The sequence below is a fragment of the Pimephales promelas genome, chromosome 2 (genome assembly GCF_988280905.1).
Source record: "Pimephales promelas chromosome 2, fPimPro1.hap1.1, whole genome shotgun sequence".
Taxonomy (NCBI): domain Eukaryota; kingdom Metazoa; phylum Chordata; class Actinopteri; order Cypriniformes; family Leuciscidae; genus Pimephales; species Pimephales promelas.
Window position 1 is genome coordinate 15,487,142 of NC_142770.1, and position 24,385 is coordinate 15,511,526.

The 24,385-nt window shown below is 39.4% G+C and overlaps 1 protein-coding gene and 1 pseudogene across 1 annotated transcript; both read right to left on the reverse strand.

Moving 5' to 3' along the window:
• Positions 1–863: 863 nt before the first annotated feature.
• On the reverse strand, positions 864–7,601 carry LOC120477202 (vitellogenin). Its single transcript, XM_039668678.2, has 28 exons — positions 7,485–7,601; positions 7,328–7,348; positions 7,088–7,239; positions 6,732–6,983; positions 6,496–6,657; positions 6,253–6,401; positions 6,015–6,165; positions 5,769–5,926; positions 5,510–5,675; positions 5,300–5,425; positions 4,991–5,209; positions 4,682–4,899; positions 4,507–4,604; positions 4,265–4,389; positions 4,059–4,160; positions 3,835–3,954; positions 3,537–3,723; positions 3,343–3,445; positions 3,070–3,255; positions 2,861–2,951; positions 2,567–2,756; positions 2,224–2,489; positions 2,089–2,133; positions 1,930–2,007; positions 1,635–1,841; positions 1,406–1,548; positions 1,171–1,309; positions 864–1,088 (listed from the first exon to the last, which is right to left on the reverse strand). The coding sequence occupies exons 1-28, from the start codon at positions 7,522–7,524 to the stop codon at positions 963–965; spliced, it is 4,020 nt and encodes a 1,339-aa protein (XP_039524612.2). The 5' UTR covers positions 7,525–7,601; the 3' UTR covers positions 864–962.
• Positions 7,602–10,106: 2,505 nt separating this feature from the next.
• Positions 10,107–15,161, reverse strand: LOC120477199 (vitellogenin-like; annotated as a pseudogene).
• Between the last annotated feature and the right edge of the window lie 9,224 nt (positions 15,162–24,385).

The following is a 24,385-nucleotide window of genomic DNA, read 5'->3' on the forward strand; positions in this document are numbered from 1 at the left end:
GTAATTAATGACTTAATTTTCATTTTTGGGTGAACTAACCCTTTAACCTGTAAGCAAAAGGTCTAACACAAACACCGACACACAGCTTTTCCCAGGTTGGATTTGGTCAAATCTAATAAGCCTATAGAAGTCATCCAACTCATGTGATGTTTAGAAGGAAAAATATTGATTAAAGTGGGAGTTGATTGGAATTTCACTTTTTTCATTTTAAATAGTGTGTAATGTTGCTGTTGGTGCATGAACAGTATCTGCAAAGTTACAGCACTGAAAGTTCAATGTAAGCAGAGATATCGTCTTTTTAAAATCAGGAAGTTTAATGCCTACAAAAACGTCTCAAATGGGGCTACAACGGGTTTTATATGTAACTAACCCATACATTAACCCTCCCTTAGCCAATCACAACACACCGGCCCAAACTAACCAATCTGAGCCCACTGCCTGTTTCTGATGGAGTGGTTTCATAGACTCAGGAAGTCAACCGGTCGTTCAAATGACAGAGGAGAAAGCGGCATACAATTAAAGGGAAATTTATGAAAAATAAGACTTTTAAAAAAAGAATATATATAAACAGCAGTGGATTCCAAAATCCACCCCCTCAACATAAGAATTCATGGCCACAAGAAAGATACGTTATTCCCTCGACATAGGATCTTAAAACCACGACTTCGCATCATGTGGCCAGAACATACAAATGTTGTTGTTACTCGACACAATTATCTTTTGGTCACGACATCACATTTCCACAAATTAATATGTCATGAACACGACAAAATATGCAAAGCGAACATGTCCCCTCTCGGTCAGTGTAAAAAATATATACTTTTGTAAGTACGATTGTAAAATAAAAACAGTTCACACAATTCTGACACTTGCAGGGTATTTATTAGCATTAGATTGCATTACATTGCATGTACAAGATTAAGTTCAATTAAACTGAATGTGAAAATTTAAAACGGGAAGTCTTATTCTTCCTTGATATGTTTCTGGATCCAGGAGAGAATGTCCTCATCGATATGAATGGAACAAGTTCCGTCTGCATTAATGGGAACAGCGACAGGGAGGCGAATATCCATCCTTGACAGTGTCATCTAGAGCAGGAGGAAGAAAAATGATTAGTTGTATTTTCTTATATCTCTGTGAGAGTCATAATTTAACAGAAAACTATTTCACCTGTGGAATCCTAGCAATGACATTCAAGGATCTCTGAGTTGGCAAGGCTGCAGTCAGTTCAATCTCTTTCTCACTGTTCGTCGCTCTTTCAAGTCTAAAGCCCATCTGGTTAGCCGCCATAGGAATGTGCTTAGACAGCCTAATTGGGAAGGGATGAACAAAGAAGAGTAGATTAAACCAGGGCCATTTTCTAAACTCTACAATACATTTGTCATTTAGGGTTACTAAACATTACTTTTTGGCGTATGTGGTGACCATTATTGGCAGCCTCTCCCATTCCAGCTCTAGACGTGCAGCAGGGAATTCGCCCAGGACACCGGCTTCAGCTTTAGCAGTGACTGCATACTGTTGGCATTCTTGACCCCAAGCAACCTTGGCCTGAAGGACATTTGTGTTCAAAGGATGGTATTGATGTAAATTATTTCACTTGAGAAATTAATTTCTGATAATAGTTCTACTCTTACAGTGACTTTGTGCTTGCTCAGCAGGGCACCATCAGCACAGATCTTCAGATTGTCATTTTCAGCGATAGAGGAAACAATGAGCTGCACTCTTGCTGTTGGCTTGTCAAAGTATGCAGCAAGTTGGTAACCCAGCAGCTTGTGGTCAACTCTCACAGCACGGGCAATGACAGCAAAAACAGGTGGAAGAGCATCTCCGAGGAACTTAGCCTGAAAGCATAAACAATAATCAATTTAAGTGGAATTTACAAAATGTCACCTTTGGATTATATGCAATTAATGACACTAATTGATTCACCTGTTTCTGGAGAGCCTCAAAGCTAGCTGCAGTGCTTCCACTGCTTACTGCCTTTGAAGCACCATGGGGTGCCATGAACTGCAAGCAGAAATAAGTTTTGTTATAAGTAATCAATAAAATCTAAAGTAATAAATTAAAAATAGTATTACTAGTAGTTACCCGATCTTTATGGAATTTCCTGAAGGGCACCATGACCATGGCAGTCTGAAAATCCACATAAAATGATTCAGTGAAAAAATATATTTATAACACAGATATTGGCTACCTAACCAACACGCTACATTTCGTCCTCACCTTACTCATACGAGAGCTGGACATGGAGGAGCTTGAACTGCTGCTGCTGCTGCTACTGCTGCGGCTCCTGCGGCTGCTACTGCTGCTTTCAGAAGAGACAGGCGCATTTTTGTCTTCAGTCTCCAGGATTTCCCTCAGTTTCAACAGGAAGGCCTTTCCTTCTGGAGTCTCCTCATCAATGAGGCTGATTTGCTTAAGGAGTCTCTCAGCAGCTCTAGGACCAACTTGGACTTCAAGCTCCAGTCTTTCAACTGCAGGACCTTCAGCTAAAGCCAGGATGATAATTATAATTTTGGCTGAAAACATTTGGTTTTAATCAATGTAATCTTTCCTGAATGAATACCTCTTGACAGTGCAGCACGAGCTGAGTGCTGTCCAATTATGTAGAAGAGAGGAGAATTTCTGATAAAAGCAGCGTTTTGAGAGTGCACCTCAACGCACCCCTTGATTTCAATGTATGGGACAGCAAGACAGAGAGTCTTTTGAAATGGAGCAGCAGCTCTCACAGAATTCTCATCTTGTGTTTCAGAGGACTGAAAAGAATAATTTAATATGTTATGCCTTGCTGTTTTAAAACTTAAAGCAAATGAATGTTCATAATACTAACACATCCATCATGTGTGTGTTTAAAATTTACCAAATAATCAGCAGGAGTCTCGGGTACTAAGGGAACAATCCTCTCAGCGCTGGGCTCTGCAATGTTTCTGACCACAGCAAGAGTCTCAAAGCTGTTGGAACAAAAAAGAAAAGAAAAGAAAAGGTGAATCTCACTTTCAGAAATCTTTTGAATTGTTTAAGCATTGATTCAGAATGTTTGCTACACTGCTCTGACTAATATTTCATCACCTGACATCAGCAATGTGTTCAGGAAGATCAACAGGCAGAGCCTCCACCTTGTAGTTGCCCTTGAGAATGTCTGCTCTTGCAAACACTTTTCCTGGGGCAATAGTACGGATCTTTCCTCTTGCCATAACAGCAGCTTGGATCAAGGCAGTGTTCACTCCCATCACAGCAAAGGTCTGGAGAGCAACACTGAAATAACAATAAGGGAGATTGTTAGTAAAACTGTTGTCGAGTATATTATATCTCATCTTCATGAATGCAGCTTCAAAAGTCTACCTTGGTCTAGCTTCAGCCTGGAGTTGAACATCAGTCTTCTTGAGCTGTTCAAGAGTCATAGTCTCAATCTCCTCGGGGAGAGGAGGTGTAATGGTGGCCTTAACTAGAAGGATGAACAGAGCAACATCAAACTTTGAAATTACTCCCTCATATCCAAGGAAAGGATAAAACATTCTAAGAAAAAAAAAACACACCATTGACACTTGCAGCAGCAACAGCAGCAGTGTACAAACTGAGCTCCATGGGCAAACCAACTGCTGTTGGCAAGATACGACGCACTTCAGATGCAAGCAGGGGTTTGGCATACTGGAAGGCAACTCCTTCCTGCAAAGCTTTAAGGGCACGCTTCAACAGTTCACGTGGTTTGGGTCCAGTGGCCATCTGGGGATAGTGTTTATGAGAAACTTTATTCTAATCGAGAGAATTTTTTTTGATACAGATCACAAAAAATATATATTCATGAGAGAGAAGATAAAAAGTACAGCACAGTACCGGTATTGCTTCTTCAATGATGGTCTTGTCAATGTTGATATAAGCCGCTTCTTGTCCAAATAATTTGATATAGGCTGAAGCCAATGGCTGATTGGTTGGAAAGTCCTTCCAGTTTGTGAGCTTGAGGAGTGAAAACAGAGAACTCATTTACAAATGCCTATGTCATGCTTATAAAATTACTTAAAAGTACACAATTATACTGTACACTGGACATGAAAACTTACAGCTCTCAGGGTGCGCTTGATCTTTGTGATACGGTCAACACTTTCATCTGCAGCAGGAGATTTCAGAAGAGCCTCCTGGATTCCTTCAGTTCTCACACCGATCTGTTTGAAAGGATCAATTGATTGAAGACTGGAAATATTTTAGGAGCATGAATCTTTTTTTTTTTTTTTTTGGTATTGGTATTGACAAGTATTGGTTGTCAAACCTCAAGAACATCAGCAGCAGCTCCAGCCAGGTAAGCACGTGCTTTAGCTACAACAGCTCTGGGCAGGATGGTGGCGGCATCATTGATCATGTAGGCACTACCAGCAGCTCCAATCATAAGAGGAGCTGCACAGGAACAGAGGTAAGAATACATTGAATGTGTCAGAAGAATTTAACACATTTTAAGAAAAACCCAAGACACTGTTTGTTTTTTAGCTTTCTTATAAAAATGGCAAGACTCACTGTGATAGAAGTCCAGCTGAATGGCTCTGCTGAAACGGAAGCTAAGCCTGTCCAGTTTACGACTCATGAGCTTGATGGCAACATTAGCTGCACCCGCACTGAAATAGACAACCTCAATTACCTCTGACTTGTGCTCGTGTGATGAAGTAAAATACGTGAGAAATGTTGTTCTTACACAGATGCCATATCAGGTGCAGTGTTTCTGGTCAAGGACTTGATGTGGGAATAGGCAAAGCTCGCAACATGCATGTTCGTCTCAGTCTTCAAAGCACCAGCAAGATTGGAGACGAGAGCCACTGAGGGCTTGGCCTCAAACAACACAATATAAGCAACCATACGCACTTCAGGATGGAGAGCCCTGTCCAATACAAGTTGCAGGGCCACTGGCTGAACCTGAGGCAGAAAACAAGGTTAGTATATTATTGAATGAACTATTGAATTGTAATCTTTAAAATAACTGATTCCTACAATGTCTGACACTGACCAGTTTGTGCTCTTTCTTGGCAATGTTCCTCAGAGCCAAGATGGCATCAACCTGGACTTTAAGAGGCAGAGAAGTAGCTGCAGTTCTCAGTCCAGGTAGGAGCTTCATGATGGTTTTAAGACTAGCAGGGTGACCAGCATTGCCCAAAACTTTCAGAGCCAAAGTGATTTCAGGAATGTCATTCTTAGAAATGGCATCTGCAGCAATATCATGGATGGGCTGAGGAGTTTGAGGCACATACAGTTAGACAAATGTAAAATATTATAGTAGGTCCATGACAGAAATGTATGGATGTCTTGAGGTGTTTACCCTGAGGAGCTCGGCGGGGCAAGTGGGAACTGCAACGCAGTGTTTGGCAATCATGGAGCCATATCCAAGCATGACGACTTCACGCAGAGCTGGGATTGTGGCGATTTTCTCATGCATAGCCAAACTCTGTTCAGCAACATACAGAAATGATTAATTTCATTCTGGTAAGATTTGAAGAACAGCACTTTGAGGATAATAAGATGTACTCACAGCTGTCAACTGGATGGTCTCCAAATCAGCAGTGACCATTTGCAGAGCAACCACAAGAGCCTGAATGAACTCAGGAATGGTAAGATCACCAGCCAGGAACTTCTCCTTGATGAATTTTACAATGACTGGTGTGCCAACAGCAGGAAGAGCATCCAGAAGCCAGCGCCTAAACAACAAATTAATTGTTTTCAAAATATATTCATACCAAAAATTTGTTCTTGAACTACATTGCTATGAACTTATTGCTCACACATTGTACCTGTAAACTGGTTTGTCTTTGAACTGAGCCCAGATAGCCTCAATATTCTCCAAGGTGGCAGCACGCAGGAGCTGGATGAGTTCAACAAACTTCTGTGGTGCATCATCATGGACCATGGCCACATTGTTTTCAACAATGTGCTTTAAGACCTCGATAATCTAGAGAGAGTAAGGGCAACACTCACTTGATCATGGATCAAAGGATTTGACTTGGAGACTTTTCAAGATGTTAAGTAATGAATTCTACCTGAGCGCGTGCATCACTGATCTTCATGAGTTGAATGGGGGTCTGAAGAATTTCTGTTGAAAACTCGTACTGCAAGGATCCACGGGCCAAGTAATCAGCTTTGATTGGAACAACAGGCGTCTTCTCCATCTCAACAAAAGCCAAGGTTTGTCTGGATTTTTTATATTTTATTTAATTATTAGTCATTCATTTTACAACTTCAATTTTAAAGGGAAATCTCACAGAGGATCCATCTTACTTTGCTTCCATCTGGGCAGCACCATGGATCTCATTGAAGGGTGAAAACTGATGCACTTCCTCAACTGTGGCTTCAGCGATCAGTACACCGGCGGCAGATGGTTTCATGATGTAGTTGTAAGATGCAGTTTCAATCAGACTCTTGACCCTCTGTTGGGAGAAAGGTATGTGATCACTTTACTCTTAGCATTTTCATTATATTGAGTAATTATTTCAAGTCCTTGGTGTTTTTTTTTTTCATTACCTCTGTGCATTCGGCACACCTCTCAGTGTACGCCAAACCAACGTCCTTCATGATTCTCTCCTGACACTGGTTTAGATCCTTAGACTTGGTGACAATAATGTGGTTGGCCTTTGTATCCTCATTGATGGCGTAGTGGGTCCTGCACACACCCTGAACTCCAGCCTTGAAGGACAAGTAAAAAAATTAGATTGCAGAACTCAAAATTGATCAAAAACGTACTAGGATCACTTTCTTACCTCTTGCAGCTCATAGATGTTCTGGGTCTTCTTGAGGTTGAGCTGAAGGATGTTGAGGATTCCTCTGTGCAGATTCAGTACTGTAGGGGAGACTCCTGCAGGGGCGAATACCTTTCCAACCACACCATTAGCATACTCAAACTTGATGGGAATCTGAAGCTGAGCAGCCAGAGCTGAGGTAAGCTTAGTGGCAGGAACAAATGGATCCTTGGGCCAAATGCCAGCATACTCGTGGAGTAGAGGATCCATGAGCTGTAAAGGAACATTTTCACTTAAACAAGGGAATTGTTGCTTTTAACAGTCAATGCTTGCTAACGCAGTTTTAGTTTTTCTTTACTGTTGGTAATGGTCATCACCTTCATCAGGAAGGTGTTCTCTGTCACGGCACTGAGGTGAACCTTGCTGCTGACTTTTATTCCTGCTCTGGCCAGACCTTCTTGGGGAAGACCACCCAAGAGCAGAGCCTCATACTTGTACACATAGGTCTTATCAGGGGCAAACTCAGGAACTGAAAATGGTAGAGTATCTTGTTGGTTGAGTTTAAGCAATTATGCATACCTATTTACAAATTACTAAATTACAATTTTGTTACTTACCAAGGTTGATCTGTTGACATGCTAAAGGAAACAAATGAGAAAACATGCATTGAAAATTACTTAATTTAACAAATTTTATTTTTAAGACGTTCTAACTTACTTTCTTAAAGATAAATCTTTTAAGAAAAGAAATACAGTAAACAAAACATAAACTTACCCACAAGGGCTACAGTCAGGGCAAGCACAACAGCTCTCATGGCTGATGGTTTGTGAAGAGTGACTCAGAAAATCAGATCTTTTATATTAGTTTATTGCTGACCAAGTATTATTTTTTAAATGAATTATTAACAGATATCTTTAAGCACAACACGCCTGTTTGGTCAACCTATCTGAACATCAATATCTGTTAGAGGTTAGGTTACCCTGGCCTGTTATGTCACCCTCAAGAGCAATGACCAATGTCAATTTTGTATTTGTCTCCATTATAAAGTTGATCAGGAAAAGTTATCTATATCTAGAGTAAATGTATCTGTTTGAGTAAAATTTATATTTTTGATTTATTCTACAAACTACGGACAACATTTCTTGCAAAGATCAAATATAAATATATTAACTTAGAGCATTTATTTGCTGAAAATAACGAAATAATGCAGAGAAAACAAGTTTATATTAGTTTTTAAACACAAATCCATTTAAACTTAGGAAGAAATCAAGTTTAGTTAAGAAATCAACATTTACTGGAATAAGCCTGATTTTCAATCTCGCTTTCAAAGCTTTCATGCGTCCTATCAGTCAGTCACATTGCTTTTGGTTGACTTTATTCCACTCCTGATGAAATATTTAAAGCTGTGTGGATTAAAACATTGTTTCCGAAAAAAAGAAAAAGAAAAAATGTTCTTGATTGTGGCCAATGGAATGTTGGCCCATTCCTTTTCAATGGCTGTATGAAGTTGCTGGGCATTGGCAGGACCTGGAATACGCTGTCGTATACACTTATCCAGAGCATCCCAAACCTATTCATTTATGCTGACTGCAGGAATGTCCACCATAGCTGTTGCCCATTAATTGAATGTTCATTTCTCTACCATAAGTCATCGCCAAAGGCGTTTCAGAGAATTTGGCAGTACATCCAACCGGCCTCGCGACCACTGACCCCGTGTAACTACACCAGCCTCTACATCTAGCTTCTTAACCTCCAAGACCGAGACCAGCCACCAGCTGCTGCAACAATCAGTTTGCATAACCAAAGAATTTCTGCGTAACCTGTCAGAAACCATCTCAGAGAAGTATGTTCGTCAAGCATCTGCATGCTCGTCATCCTCATCTGGGTTTTGACCTGACTGCAGTTCGTCGTCGTAACCAACGGCAAGTGGGCAAATATCCAGCTAATTCGCTCAGCCATTGAAGAGGAGTGCACCAACATTTCATAGGCCACAATCAACAACCTTCTCCCTCATCAACAACCAAACCCATCAAAGGTTAAAAATGTAATTGATGTTCAACAAATAAAAACAGATCTAATAAAGATGAGCAAACGACGAACCTAGGGTTGCTGAATATTCAGTCCCTTAATTCAAAAGCGCTCATAGTTAATGATATGATTTCAGATTATAACCTAAATGTGCTGTGTTTGGCAAAAACATGGTTAAAACCAATTGGTTACATTCCTTTAAATGAGTCAACCCCACAAGATTACAGTCATAAACATGAGCCTCGTCCGTAAGGCAAATGGGGGAGGTGTAGTATCGTTAATTTATAGTAATATTTTCAAAAGATACATCTAGTTTTATATATACTTCTTTTGAAGTGTTGGTGCTTAATGTAAAATTATATAGTGTAAACAATAAATCACATTTGAGAATTCTGCTGGCCACCAGGGCACCATAAAGATTTTATCAGAAATGGTATTGGCTGTAGAAAAAGTACCAATAGTTGGTTATTTTAATATACGAATAGATAATGAAAAAGATGCATTGGGATTGGCATTTAAAGGCGTTGTAAACTAAATTGATGTAAAATTAAATAAAATCAATATTTACCTAGTAATAATAGCAATCTCTCTCTCTCGTGTCCCGCAAAATCAGGTCTGCTGATATAATCAAATAAAATCGTAGTTGTAACTCTATATTTACAGAAGGCATAATTCTCATTGTGTACATGCAGCATGAGACCAAGACAATCTTCTGTTCGTGAACAGTTGTATTTCATTCATTAATCTGACTTTGCATCCATGCATTTAATTGCCATTTGCTCGTGTGATAGTAATATATATCTCAGTAGTATTTTAAATGATATAGTTAATTCTATAAACAACTATAAGAGATAATTTTCGTCTTTCTGCGGCTCTATACCGGTGTAAAGCGAAACCGGAAGTGTCCAGTCGCACACTCGCAGATCAGAAATCCAAAATGGCAGCCACGTGCAACTAGGGAATGGTCAGTAATTAGGAGAACCTGCTCATTTAGATGATACCGTATCCAAGGATTTTCCACAATTCTACAAATTATTCAGACATTTATATCCTGTGCAAGTGGATGTCTTAATATTCGGTATCTGATAGTGTAAGCCCCTAATGTTTTATTTTAATTCATCTTAAAATATCATAACTATCTGTCATTGAAAACCCCATTGTATCTAACCTCCCACCCAGTATCTATCGTTGCTACAGCAGAAGTATAGGCAACAATTCGAGGTAGAGCTCCAGTTGTTAAATAAAGAAAAAAGCAGTTGACAGGAGACAAATTTTGAGAATGCTCATTCAGATTTATTGAAATTAAGGCATTATTTTACAGTAGCTTCAAAAATGTTCCATTAAGTTCTGCTGAGCCAAGAATTGGGTTTAAGCACACTGCTCAGAGCAGCGACAGGCCACATGAGCATCTGTAGTCTCTCTCAAGTCCACACTCTTCTCATAGATTCCATCAAACATGTTGAGGTTGGAGTCTGTAACACAGGATATAAAAATGGAAGTGACATTTAGAAACCAAAATGTTATATTTTCCCATTCATATGGGCTGACACCGCCATTAGTGTATGAATGAGTGTATGAATGGGTGAATGTGAGGCAATAATGTACAGCGCTTTGGTGACCATTAGGTCTATGAAAGCGCTATGTAAATGCAGTCCATTTACCTTGTATCATGTTAGTTCATGATAATATTATAATGTCAGCGCTTAATTTTAACTTAAGGTAACGCTTGTAGTTAGTTAGGAGTTAACATGCGCAAAACATGTTAACTCCTAACTAACTACAAGCGTTACCAACGCTTGTAGTTAGTTAGGAGTTAACATGTTTTTCACTTTAAAATAATGGGCCACATCACTAGTAGTTCCTGCGGGATGACAAGGTAACGCTTAAGTAGTTATTGAGGAGTTAACATGTTTTTCACAAATGATACAAGTAATTTAATTTTATATTTGACACATACTGTACAGGTTCTGTGAGGCACTAATATTCTAACAAACACTGTAATCTGGTAGATGTGGTTTTGCGCTTATCGTAACATAAATGCAGCCAATTTCTTCCTTAAAGATACTAATTGTTTTTGACAAGTGAACTCCATTGCTACAGAGAAACAGCTGATTGAAGTTATGAAAAACACAGGTATATATAGGTATAAATACATATGGTTTAACAAAATAACAAGACTCACCTCGGAACAATCAAGACTAATGAACAGGTGAACCAATCAACAAAAGGACTATAAAAGTCGACAAAACCTAACACTGGAACTGAATATAGGCAGTGAACACAGAAACAATAGCAACAGAAAAAAAAACACAACACAGGGGAACACAAGACAACATCTTAAATGTCAGATTGAAAAAAAATCAACAGTTTCATAAAATGACCCCATTTTCTGGTCTGTCAAGTTATGTCTTACCTTCCACTGGTCAGAGGAATAATAGACCTCTTGAAGACCATGGCCTGGTGCATAGAGAGCAACACCTTGACCTTTCTGTTCAATTCGTATGGTTCCTACATAAACATAAAAAAGCCTAATAAATGTACAGTAGAACACACCAAGACTTCCTTCCCAAGGCATTAACCAGCATCCCATTAAACGTTATATTTAATTGCATAAAATGCATTTGAAATCCTTTTTTTTTTCTAAATGCATGTCAAGTCTAAAAATGTAATTGCCAATGCAAGCAACAAACTTAATGTGGAGGAAACTTCAACCTGTTGGGTGCTGGTATGAAATATTCTTGGTTGGCACATCAATTCCATTCACTTTAACCTTCACTGCACTCTCCTGGTGGTATATGTCAACATCACTGTTGTGGAAGGAAACATTCAATATTGCAGTGAGGTTGCATTTGTATAATGGAACTAGTAATATCAGTAAGCTGGACTTACATGTCTGACACCTTAATGTTTAAGTCTTCATGCTCAAAGACATTCTCTTTTTCATTAGAACTACGAATTTATGTTCTGAAGTGCAGTCTTGAACTAAGACTTGGTAGCAGGACAGGGGAATTTCATAGTTGTACACCCTACGGTTAAACGTAGCCAAGGTCTTTCTGACCACACTGCATTTAGCTAAACAGTGAGAAAAAAAAACAATTTGTGAAAAAAAAAAAAAATCAATTTACAAAAAACGAAAGGCCACTTATTACACTTTACTAACCTGAACTAGCCTCTGTATAAAGGTTTTGATTTATGTTCATGACATCTTCTTCTGGATAGGCCTGGACAGCCTCAAAAGGCAAAGCGATTGGAAGAACCAAGTTTGACTTCGACGTGGTCATCTGCAAATTGATAAATTTCATAAATTGCTTTTAAAAAAGGCATAGTAAACCAATCTTTGGATTGTTGCTCACCTTTGGGGTCTTAATAATGATGTCCAGGGCCCTTTCAGTTGGGACAAGTATGAACAGTTCAATCAGTCTCTCTGAGTTTTTTTCATAGCTAATGGCCAATCCCGTCATTTGAGCTGCACCAGGAATGTATTCAGCCAAACTTGAATAGAAAATAAAGGTAAAACTTTATTTTACGACCCGCAAACAACTGTGTAAGTACACTGAAATTACGATTTACGTTTCTGTAATTTTAGTGTACTTCCGTGTAGGTAAGGGAACAATATGTTAAGTTTGGGGTAATAAAGGGGTAACAAACATATACAACCTGCAAGTAACTTTGTAAGTACACTGAAATTACGGTGTACGTTTCTGTAATTGTAGGGTACTTCCGTGTAGGTAAGGGAACAATATGTTAAGTTTGGGGTAATAAAGGGGTAACAAGTAGATATACAAGCAAATTATTTAATTAGTTAAAAATAACAGGTACCTATTCTGTTAATCTATTCCAGGAAAAAAAATGTACATCTGTTGTTTATAAAACATATCACATTTCTGGCAAAATATGTTCTTATGCAATGTTACAGGGTAATTTTGACATCTGTGGGTTAAAAATTAAACACACACACACACACACACACATATATATATATATATACCATGATAAAAATTAAATTTATTGGCTTTTCTTACTAGATTACTTAATGTTAAGTCAAAATAATTTGTTTTTGCTATGATTTTAATTTAGACCTTACCATGTTGTAATTAGTACTTACCTTATCCCATTGAATTGCAATGAGACTTAAATGCCAGGGCAAATATATTGTGTAATTAACTTTTTTTTTTTTGATAACAGTACCTTTCTCTGTAATTATTACAGTGCAACTAGTGTTGATTTGTATTGCTACATAGTAAGCAGCGTTTGTTACCCCCTTGTTCTGTGTAGTTACAGGGTAAGTGTAACTCCTGCGAGCTGTAAATTAAAGTGGTGCTTGATACACCCTTGTTCTGCATAGTTACTGGGTAAGTGTAACTCCTGCGGGCTGTAAATTAAAGTGGTGCTTGTTACCCCTTTATTACCCAAAACTTAACATATTGTTCCCTTATACCTATACACGGAAGTACACTATAATTATAGAAACGTACACCGTAATTTCAGTGTACTTACACAGTTGTTTGCGGGTCGTAAAATAAAGTGTTACCAAAATAAAAATAAAAAATGTGTTTATTTTTTGGCAATTTTTAAGTGGAACCTTTGTGAAATGAAGAGTAACCAAACCTCTTGGCATAGGTGATAATAATTCTGGGCACCTTCTCATACTTCACTTTGAGATATGCCATAGGACTTGAACCATGTTGGCCAATCCCTGCGTTAATGGAAATTGCATATTGTTGGCACTCTTCACCCCAGGCAATCCTTGCCTAGATAGAGAGTGATAGATTGTCCAGTCCTGGCCACTATCCTGTAGAGTTTGGCTCCAATCCCACTTAAAGAGTATTACTAAACACAATTGTTTTTTTATGCAGGTTGAAGCTAAACTCTACACAACACTGGCCATCCAGGAGCAAGATTGTATTCCCTTGACATAACAAAAATGGGTAACCCGAAACCTAAACCCATTTCATCAAATTTCTTACAGCCGCTTTGTGCCTGCTCGGTAGAATGCCATCTGCACACATCTTCCAGTTGTCCTTCACTGCAATGGAGACCACAATGATCTGCACTCTTGAGGTGGGCCTGTCCAGGTAAGCAAAAAACTAGTACCCCAACAACTTGCGATCAACTCTCACAACTCGTGCAATGATAGCCATCACTGGAGGAACTGAGTCTCCAATGAATCTAGCCTGCTGCCATGTAAATACATTTACCAATTAATTGATGTAAAAAAAAAATTAAAAATAGTTTATCAGAGATATTCTGATAGGATCTATGTCATACCACCTCTTGAAAGGCATTGAAACTTTCACTACTTTGTCCACTGGGGAGTTCCTAGTGATCCCGAATAAAAATAAAGTAGTTTTAAAAGTAAAACACTTACACATTGACTTCAGTAAATTATTGTTTTTCTTTTATATATTTCCTAATGTCAGCCACACGCTACACAATTTTAGCCCATAGTTGAAGGAGATCACCATCAAAAGCCCAAAATTCGAGGCTCTTTCACAAACACAGTGACGATCACTGTGCTATTTGAGTGAAACCTGATTGGTGGCAGTTGCCTGAGAGATGTTTAGCAGGTTAAATATCTAGACCTGACTGGGGTCTGACCAAGTCCTGTTTTCCGAGAAGTGATTTAACTAGAACTGACATCGGAGATGATAGTTGTGTAGTATGAAAAGAACAGTAATCTAGTGACTTTAAAAGTTGTGTAGCGTGCGGGCGGCATAATAAATAGAAAATTCTGAAATGACCTTTGTGATAATGAAACAAAAACTCACTTTGGACAGATGAGAGTTGGAAAAGTACACAGAACTGCTGGAACTAATGCTGTGGCTGCTGGTGCTTCTTGGGGAAAACAATATATTTTGGTTGAAGAACCTGGAATTATTGTTCCTCTGTCCACCCTTCAGGTGGACTGGAATCTTAACCTTGGGAGTCTCTGCGTCAACAATGTTGATTTCTTTTAGGAGCTTTTTAGCAGCTCTTGGACCCAGTTTGACCTCTAGCTCTAGTCCCTCAACAGCAGGAACGTCAGCTATCAATTAAAAATGATAAGATAACAAAATGTTCAATAACAAATACACAGTTCTGGACAAATTCTGAAGATGTCATTTATATAGGTTTAATTTCAGATACTTGCCTCGAGCTATTGTAATATGTACTCCATGCGTTCCAATCATGTTATAAAGGGTAGTGTTTTTGATGAAGTCAGCATTACAGGACATAATCTCCATGCATGCTTTGACTCCAATATGAGGTACAACAGAACAAAGAGTTCTGTGAACTGGACCAATAGTCCTCATTTCAGGTTCCTCGGGAAGTGGCTTAACAGTCTGTATGGATGAATAAAACATTAGACAACAAATCATTAGGAATTCTCTTTTTTAACATGTATGTCTTTTTACAGTAACATACCAAATCTCCAGGTGACATCATGGAGGTAAGTTTTTTCTTGGGAATGTTGCACAACTACCACCTCTGGTACAATGGGTGTAATTCTCTCTGCATTGACCTCCTTAATGTTTCTGGCTGCTACCAAAGTTTCAAAGCTAGTGTAAGACAAGAAGCACAAAATTCCACTTGAGTTATGAGGTAGACAGTGGTGAAATGAGACAGACAGTGGTGAGGGACTACTCAAAATATTCTGCACCGTGCAGTCACAGCATGCACCGGAAGTACAATAGGAAAGGCCTGTATCTTAAAATTAGCATTCGGAAGGTCAAACTTTACTTCCACTTTTAGATGAAAAAAATGTACTGATGTTTCCTCTGGCCATAGAAGCAGCTTGAATGAAGCCAGTGTTCAGTCCCATTACAGCAAAAGTCTGTAAGGCAATTCTCGGTGAAACTTCAGCAGTTCACTTCACATCTGTTTTCATTAGATGAGCAACACTGATGGTTTCAGTTAGAGGTGGTGTAATAATAGCCTGGACTGGACATGATGGTAATAAGAAAGAAGTTAAAAGGTACATTTCTGTATGTATTTCTCTGTTCCCAAAGAGAACAACTTTAAACTGACTACTGTGCTTTTTAGACTGTTTTACCCTTCAGATTAGCAGCAGCCACAGCAGCAGTGTACAAACTAAACTCCATGGGTACACACCAGCTACGGATGGGAAGATATGACACACTTCAGACACCAGGATGGCCTTGGCATATTTAAAAGCAATGCCATTCTGCAGTGCTTTAAGTGCTTCCCCTGCCAGCTCTGGTAAATAGCCTCCAGTAGTAAGCTGTAAATAAAATGTGATTGTTAGCCCCATGTTTAAAAGTCTTTTTTAAAGTTTTAGAAGACAATGCAAATCATTTCATATGACAGGATATGTTCACACTTGTAGTTTGGCTTGGTTCTTTTTTGTCCGGACCAAAAAGAAACTGATACATTTAGGTTTACTTAGCATTCACAGTCTAGTTTTTAACACTGAACTTCAGGCATATACAGTATTTTGCAATGGATCTCATAAAAAATCCCAAACTATACTGTTTTGGGCTATATGTACTTGTTGTATGTTTATACATATGATTATATTTTTAACCCCCTCAGACCTGAAATGTTTCAAGTTTCTGAAAAATATAAAAGTACATTTTCCCAGCTCATGAGGCTTCTATAAATTAAAACAAATGAAAAAAAATATATATATAATTGCTTTGATTGTGATTTTTTTTGTCCATTCCAATGGACATCAGGTCAAAACAGGTGTACTTCCAAAAAATTTACCAACGTGAAATAAATTAATAAACATGAACTTTGTTGGTCTATACTTTAAGCTTTTTCTCAAGGTCAAAAACAGTCCAGCAGTATACCATTTCAACTATAATTTTGAGGTTTTTGTTTTACAGATTGCACATTGTTTGTAACAAACTAAATATCTTTGAATCAATCAATCTGGTCTTATGAGAGTCATTTTCTGTGTGCAACATTCTGTGTGCAACCTGAACATTATAACATTACAACTTTAATCGTAAAGTTTTTCCTTTATAAATTGCACATTTGTTAATTCATGACAAAACAAACCTAGGAATCAATCAATGCATTCATGTTAGAGTCATTTCCTGTGTGCATTGGACGAGTTCCCGGACACACCCCCATCCCACGACCCACTTTTTGTCCAATAACCCACAATTTTTTAAAAGTACTAACCCTGGCCTTCATGTGTCAGTGTCGTTTTTTTTTTTTTTTTGGTTGCGAAAAAATATTTTTCTCCAATCTTCTAAAAACTCTGGATTCTGATATAGGGCCATGGGACTTAAGGCCAATTTATACTTCTGCGTAGGGTGCGCGCAGTAGGTACGGCGTTGCATACGCACAGACGCGTCCCATTGCGCGTACCCTTCGCCGTCGCCTGAAGGCCAATTTATACTTCTGCGTCGAGGGTACGCCGTAATGTGCGGCGTTGGCTACGCACGTAGGCGACGCCGTTATGAGCATTTATACTTCTGCGTTCAGGTCTTGTTGCTCTGCAGTACTGCTCCGAAACGCTAGTTGGCGGCGGAGAGTTTTAATGTTCCACTGTGTTTAGATTCCTCACGGCTAGGTTACTACAAGCAATAGCGATTGAAAGAGAGTGGATCATGTTGGAGTTGGAGCTTATTGAGGTGGAAAAACAGTTCACTTTAGTGAAATTACTAAAACTGAAAGGCAGAAATGAGAGAAGACGTCGGAGGAGATGGTACGTGTGGAAATCATAGACAGTGATGGAAATGTGTGAGAAGGTACGTGCGGAAATGCGTAGGAGGAAATGCGATGCTACCAAGCCGACCAATCACCGATCTTGCGGTCCACGTCGTCGCGACGTGTAGTTACATTTTTGAGGAGGTGCGCGTCAGGCGACGGCGAAGGGTACGCGCAATGGGACGCGTCTGTGCGTATGCAACGCCGTACCTACTGCGCGCACCCTACGCAGAAGTATAAATTGGCCTTGACGCGCACCTCCTCAAAAATGTAACTACACGTCGCGACGACGTGGACCGCAAGATCGGTGATTGGTCGGCTTGGTAGCATCGCATTTCCTCCTACGCATTTCCGCACGTACCTTCTCACACATTTCCATCACTGTCTATGATTTCCACACGTACCATCTCCTCCGACGTCTTCTCTCATTTCTGCCTTTCAGTTTTAGTAATTTCACTAAAGTGAACTGTTTTTCCACCTCAATAAGCTCCAACTCCAACATGATCCACTCTCTTTCAATCGCTATTGCTTGTAGTAACCTAGCCGTGAGGAATCTAAACACAGTGGAACATTAAAACTCTCCGCCGCCAACTAGCGTTTCGGAGCAGTACTGCAGAGCAACAAGACCTGAACGCAGAAGTATAAATGCTCATAACGGCGTCGCCTACGTGCGTAGCCAACGCCGCACATTACGGCGTACCCTCGACGCAGAAGTATAAATTGGCCTTTAGACCTGAGTGCTAAAATGGAGGCTCTAGACCCTTCCAGAGCTGAGATATTGAGATCCCACGTAGCATTTATGCCAGTTACATCTGAGTAATGTAATGTTATGTGTGCTATTATGAAGGATAATTCACTGTTGTCAACACTACTTACATTAGACAAATGTGCTGTAAATAAGTTAAATAAACAAATCTATAAAGTAACTAAACATGTTATATTTAATTTGTCCCTTATTAGTGTTGATGTATTGAGGAACATTTAAGTTAAGTAATCAACCTCAGCATGTAAATTCAGTGTTGAGCTCGTAATGTGAATCTTGTCTGTATGTTACAGGGACAGAAGAACACATGTGTGTTTATCCAGTGGAGAGAGGCTCATGATGCTGAATGCTGTCATCAAGGGCTTTGAGTGAGTATACTACAGAAATGGATAACAAAATCTATTAAATCTTAAGTTGTAGTTTATTTGAATTATTGTAAATTCAAGTAGAGAAATTACAACACTTTTCTGATTCTTGATTTCTGTGCATTTGCTGCAGAGCTTTTGTGGTGGAGCAGGACCTGCAAGGAAAGATGATGGCAGCATTTGTTTTAGGGATTTTACTCAAATGTAAAGTAAGGTTATTTTTAATACATAAATCAAATGACATTGTGTGTTAAAATGACTGCTTTTGTATAATGTTTGTGCATTTTTGTAGGATCTGAAATGTCTGCAGACTGCATCCTGGAAGTGGTCCCAGAGCCCAGAGATGCATCCTGGAAGTGGTCCCATAGATGAGACCCTCCATCGCTCCACCTGCCCTTACGAGACCCTCTATCTCTCCACCTGCCCTTATGAGTCCTTCTATCGCTCCACCTGCCCTTATTGCCTCAGATCGTGAAGCGCAGCAACAAGCTCTGGGACGAAGGCACAGTCCCCTCTGGTGAATTCATCAGAATAAAGCTGCAGAATGGGAACCGCTGTGTTGAGACGGCAGTAGGATGTGGTGTTCAGCGCCTGTAAATACATGCTTGTAGTTTGAATAAAGCTTTGTTTCATTTGTTGTTGACTTGTATATGCATTTGTTTATTAGGGCCCAAGCCCTGAAAGGGCGAAGGCCCTATTGTTTTCCTTGGGATTATTTATTCTTATTATTATTTTACTACCTTTTTGGCACTTTTGGAGCCCTTAACATGCTCAAAAACTCTTGAAACTTTGCACACGGGTCAGAACCCGTGGCCATCAGAGCCGGGCTGAAGCTGGTACCGGGGCGTGGCAGGGGGCCTCGTCAGCGCCCCCTGGAACGGGGTCCGAACACTCAGTCCATAACTCAAACACGATTGCATGTAATAATATGAAACTCGCTACACATGAAGATCTCATCGTTTCATCTATACCTCGCACTCTTACTTTTTACCCCAGCCCAACAGGAAGTCGGCTTTTGAGGTTTGTTTGTAAAACGCTCGCAATGGAATTTGAAATACTCCTCCTAGAGAATTCAAACACATGGCACGAAACTCGGTCAGCATGAAGTCAAGACATTGAGGATGAAAGCTTGTGTGGGGATTTTTGATGTCTCGAACGGTTTGGCCGTGACGAGGAAACAAAATTATGGCGAGAAACGTGAAACAGGAAGTGTGTTATAACTTCAGCATACTTTAACTGATCTTGATGAAACATCAGCAGTGTGTTCGCTGTAAGAGGCCGATCACATGGATGTGACTATTGTGAGTCAAATTTATAGCGCCACCAACTGGCAGCAGGAAGTGTGTCAGTTTCAAAATGCTTTGAAATCACCCTCTTATTTTTACCCAATTTGCTTCAAACTTCATCTCTATAATGTAAATACATAGCAGATGAAGACCTGTGAATGGATTCTTGATATCTTTGATACTGTTGCCGTGGCAACGCATTAAACTTTAAAATTATTTTTTTTTGATGATTTTGAGACTCTTAGCGGCTTTTGGAGCTCTTAACGGGTTTGAAAACTCTTGAAACTTTGCACACAGGTCAGATCCCACAGCCATCAGGCCCGGGCTGAAGATGGTACCTGGGCGTGGCAGGGGGGCTAGATAGCGCCCCCTGGAACGGGGTCCATAAATCAAACACGCTTGCATGTAATAATATGAAACTCGGTACACAGGTTGATCTCATCGTTTCATATATACTACTACTCTTACTTTTTACCCCAGCCAAGAAGTCGGCTATTGAGGGTTGTTTGTAAAACACACGCAATGGAATGTGAAATACTCCTCCTAGAGCACTGATCCAAATTCGACGAAACACAATCAGGGTGAAGTCAAGACATTGAGGATGAAAGCTTGTGTGGGGATTTTTGATATCTCGAACGGTTTGGCCGTGGCGAGGAAACGAATTTATGGCGAGAAACGTGAAACAGGAAGTGTGTTATAACTTCAGCATACATTAACTGATCTTGATGAAACTTCAGCAGTGTGTTCGCTGTAAGAGGACAATCACATGGACTATTGTGAGTCAAAGTTATAACGCCACCAATTGGTAGCAGGAAGTGTGTCACTTTCAAAATGCTTTGAAATCACCCTTTTATTTTTACCCGATTTGCTTCAAACTTCATCTGTATAATGTAAACATACGACAGATGTAGACCTGTGAATGGATTCTTGATATCTTTGATACTATTGCCGTGGCAACGAATCAAACTTTGACATTCTTTTTTGATGCTTTTGGGACTCTTAATATGCTTGAAATTGCTTTAAACAGATAGATACAGATAGCTCGACAGATACATCACATTTATTAGCAAGTAGACATGTGCAACTATGGCAAAAGATTAAAGTAATGTCAAAAAAGTAAACACTAAAAGCCTCATATCTTCTAAAAATGTAATTATACATCATTTGTTTATAAATTAAATTATACAAATATTATAACTAAACCAATTTTTCCCTTTTTTTCATTTAAGAATTATGTTTACGTTCAAAAACAGCCAGAATGGTTGTAAAATTCTGAAGAAAAAAAAATCTGAGTCATGCGTATTGTTATACTGCCCTCTTGTGTTCAATATCAGGTAGGCCTGTTGTGTATATTCCCACCGGTTAATCAACGTGCGACTCCGCTGGGACTTGGGAGCTTTTAAATCGCTTACTTAAAACCGAAAGTCAAGGTGTGGTGTGGAGTAGAGCGAGCGTTTTAAATAAATTCCTATTAAGTAGGATTGAACTAAACAGAAAGAATGTTCACTCTGTTCTGCTGGTTCCTCGCTGGTGGATCATATGATTATTTTGTCATAATCTATGACACAAATGCTATTATAAACTATATTAATGGATAACATGCATTGCTCTTTGTATTGTTGAAAAATACATTCATGAAAAACAAGATAACAAGAATCAAAAAGATATAGCCATGGCTACTATAAAATTGCTACTAAACATTTTTGAAATGTATAGCACAGATGTTTAATGAGGCAGCAACATATAATTGAAAGGCAATTAATAATCTGTCATTGCGTCACTGCATGATGATATTAAAGGCTCCAATACAGTGCAGCACAAAGCGCTTATGTGCATCCCGAGCGGAGAATGATGTGCTTGAAGCCACATGAAGTTGCGTGTTGAGTTCAAAAGTTCAAAGCACAAAGGAAATACATATTTATGAACAGTGTATTATACATTATCTATCTATGCAATTAGTTTATTGAGCCTTTTCTTTTAACAGTTTTAAATATCAGTTACTGTGTGCGTGAAGAACAATTATATTGCTCTGACTCTACTGTTGTGATCTAACCGACAGCGTCCGACACCCGGTAGAAAGTAACACGATTAAGTTAAAGCAATAAAGTCCAGCAAGAAAAAGTTTCTTCACTTGAAACCATAGATACCTTTATCTTAAAGATCAAGTATAATAGGATTAATATTGAATCATCTTGAAGATCGTTTCATCATTGACTGTAACCGAATGCGACGCGCTATTTGAATGCTGAATGGAGAATGACTGACAGCCGCAGAGAGGGAAAAGTTTACGTGTTCTTGAATTTAATGACTTAAATATTAACTTATATATCACATAATGGCTTCAGAACAATTATAATACAGTACACGAAAACTTTATGGTACTTTAGAAAGTTTTTGTGCCTTTTGTGGGGATTAACAATAACATAGAATAGCATGTGCACAATATAGGATTTGAATCAGCCTCGTCTGATCAATACCTGATCCGGCAAAGATGGCAGTATCAGAGCCGATACCGATCCTGAGTATGTAATCGGCGCATTGCTAACTACTAAAATGTAAACACATGGCAGATATAGACCTGGATGTACACTTGACCTTTCAGAAGGTTGCTCACGCATACTTTGTGGTTGATATGTGCCCTCGACGCGCACTTTTGCAGAGCCCTCACTGATGCAAGCTCTTCAGCACACTTCTTTTCGACAGTCAAAGCGGGGGTTACGTTTTTGCACATCGTGCAGAACAGAATAACCCTAAAGGCACCAAGGTGGCGGTGCCACCAGCTACAGACACATACACATATATATATATATAGCTGTGAGCAGGATGTGATGAAGGGCCAAAGCAGGCGGTACCACAACCCCGGTGCCTTTAGGTAACTAAAGGCACTGTTCGCAATCGCTGTTCGCAATCGTTTTATTAAATTATATTTTTAGTATGTAAAAAAGTTTTATTATTAAGTATTGGTCAGCATTTAATATTATTGTTGTGTTTAAGTTTTGCAGTGTGTGTGTGCGTGTGCACCTGCTGTCTGGTCTAGTGCACAGTAGTGCAGTGCCAGATCAGTGTTGTGTGTATTAAGCCCAGCAGTGTTTATGTCGATGAGGGCGTGTTGGCACTGATTGTGTCCTCTTCACATCCGTTCCTCCAGCACCTGACTGCCAACACTCACTTCAGTCCCTAATATGAAGTCATGATGTGATCGATCCGTGTCAATATCGGGATTCTGATAACACCTGCTTTGGCCTATACATCCTTTAACATTCCCAGTTATTTAAGCCTCTAAATGTGTGTGTTGTGTGCCGTTATAACCGATCTTCAGGCAGTTTCAGGGGATTATGTAACACATTGGCCCCCCCTTTTTTGTAGGGAAAGTGTTGGATATATAATGGCATAAATGCTATGTTGGGATCTTCATATCTCAGCTCTGGAAGGGACTAGAACCTCCATTTTTGCACTCAGGTCTAAGTCTCCTGGCCCTCTGTCAGAATCCAGAGTTTTGAGCAGATTGGAGAAACTCAAAATTTCGACCCCCCAAAAAAACGACATAGGTTCCCCTTTCGTTTTTCTTTGGGGGGGCCAAAAATTAAGTTTCAAAACTTAATTGGCAAAATGGAGGCTCTAGCCCCTTCCAGAGCTGAGATATCGAAACTCAAAAATTCGGCCCGAAAAAAAAAACGACAGTGGTACCCCTTACGTTTTTTTTTGGGGCGAAAAATTAAGTTTCTCCAATCTTCCCGAAACTCTGGATTCTGATAGAGGGCCATGAGACTTAGACCTGAGTGCAAAAATGGAGGCTCTAGCCCCTTCCAGAGCTGAGATATCGAAACTCAAAAATGCAGCCCGAAAAAAAAACGACAGTGGTACCCCTTACGTTTTTTTTTTTGGCCGAAAAATTAAGTTTCTCCAATCTTCCCAAAACTCTGGATTCTGATAGAGGGCCATGAGACTTAGACCTGAGTGCAAAAATTGAGGCTCTAGCCCCTTCCAGAGCTGAGATATGGAAACTCAAAAATTCGGCCCGAAAAAAAAACGACAGTGGTACCCCTTACGTTTTTTTTTTTTTGGGCGAAAAATTAAGTTTCTCCAATCTTCCCAAAACTCTGGATTCTGATAGAGGGCCATGAGACTTAGACCTGAGTGCAAAAATGGAGGCTCTAGCCCCTTCCAGAGCTGAGATATCGAAACTCAAAAATTCGGACCGAAAAAAAAAAAACGACAGTGGTACCCCTTACGTTTTTTTTTTGGGCGAAAAATTAAGTTTCTCCAATCTTCCCAAAACTCTGGATTCTGATAGAGGGCCATGAGACTTAGACCTGAGTGCAAAAATGGAGGCTCTAGCCCCTTCCAGAGCTGAGATATGGAAACTCAAAAATTCGGCCCGAAAAAAAAAAACGACAGTGGTACCCCTTACGTTTTTTTTTTTTTTTTGGGCGAAAAATTACGTTTCTCCAATCTTCCCAAAACTCTGGATTCTGATAGAGGGCCATGAGGCTTAGACCTGAGTGCAAAAATGGAGGCTCTAGCCCCTTCCAGAGCTGAGATATGGAAACTCAAAAATTCGGCCCGAAAAAA

Excerpts from the sequence above, each read along its gene's own strand:
- LOC120477202 (XM_039668678.2), bottom strand. The coding sequence starts at position 7,524 with ATGAGAGCTGTTGTGCTTGCCCTGACTGTAGCCCTTGTGG. Across the intron at positions 3,446-3,536 it reads TGCTGCTGCAAGTGTCAATG|TTAAGGCCACCATTACACCT; the intron begins GTGTGTTTTTTT and ends TCATCCTTCTAG. Across the intron at positions 2,008-2,088 it reads GGAAATTCCATAAAGATCGG|TTCATGGCACCCCATGGTGC; the intron begins GTAACTACTAGT and ends TTCTGCTTGCAG.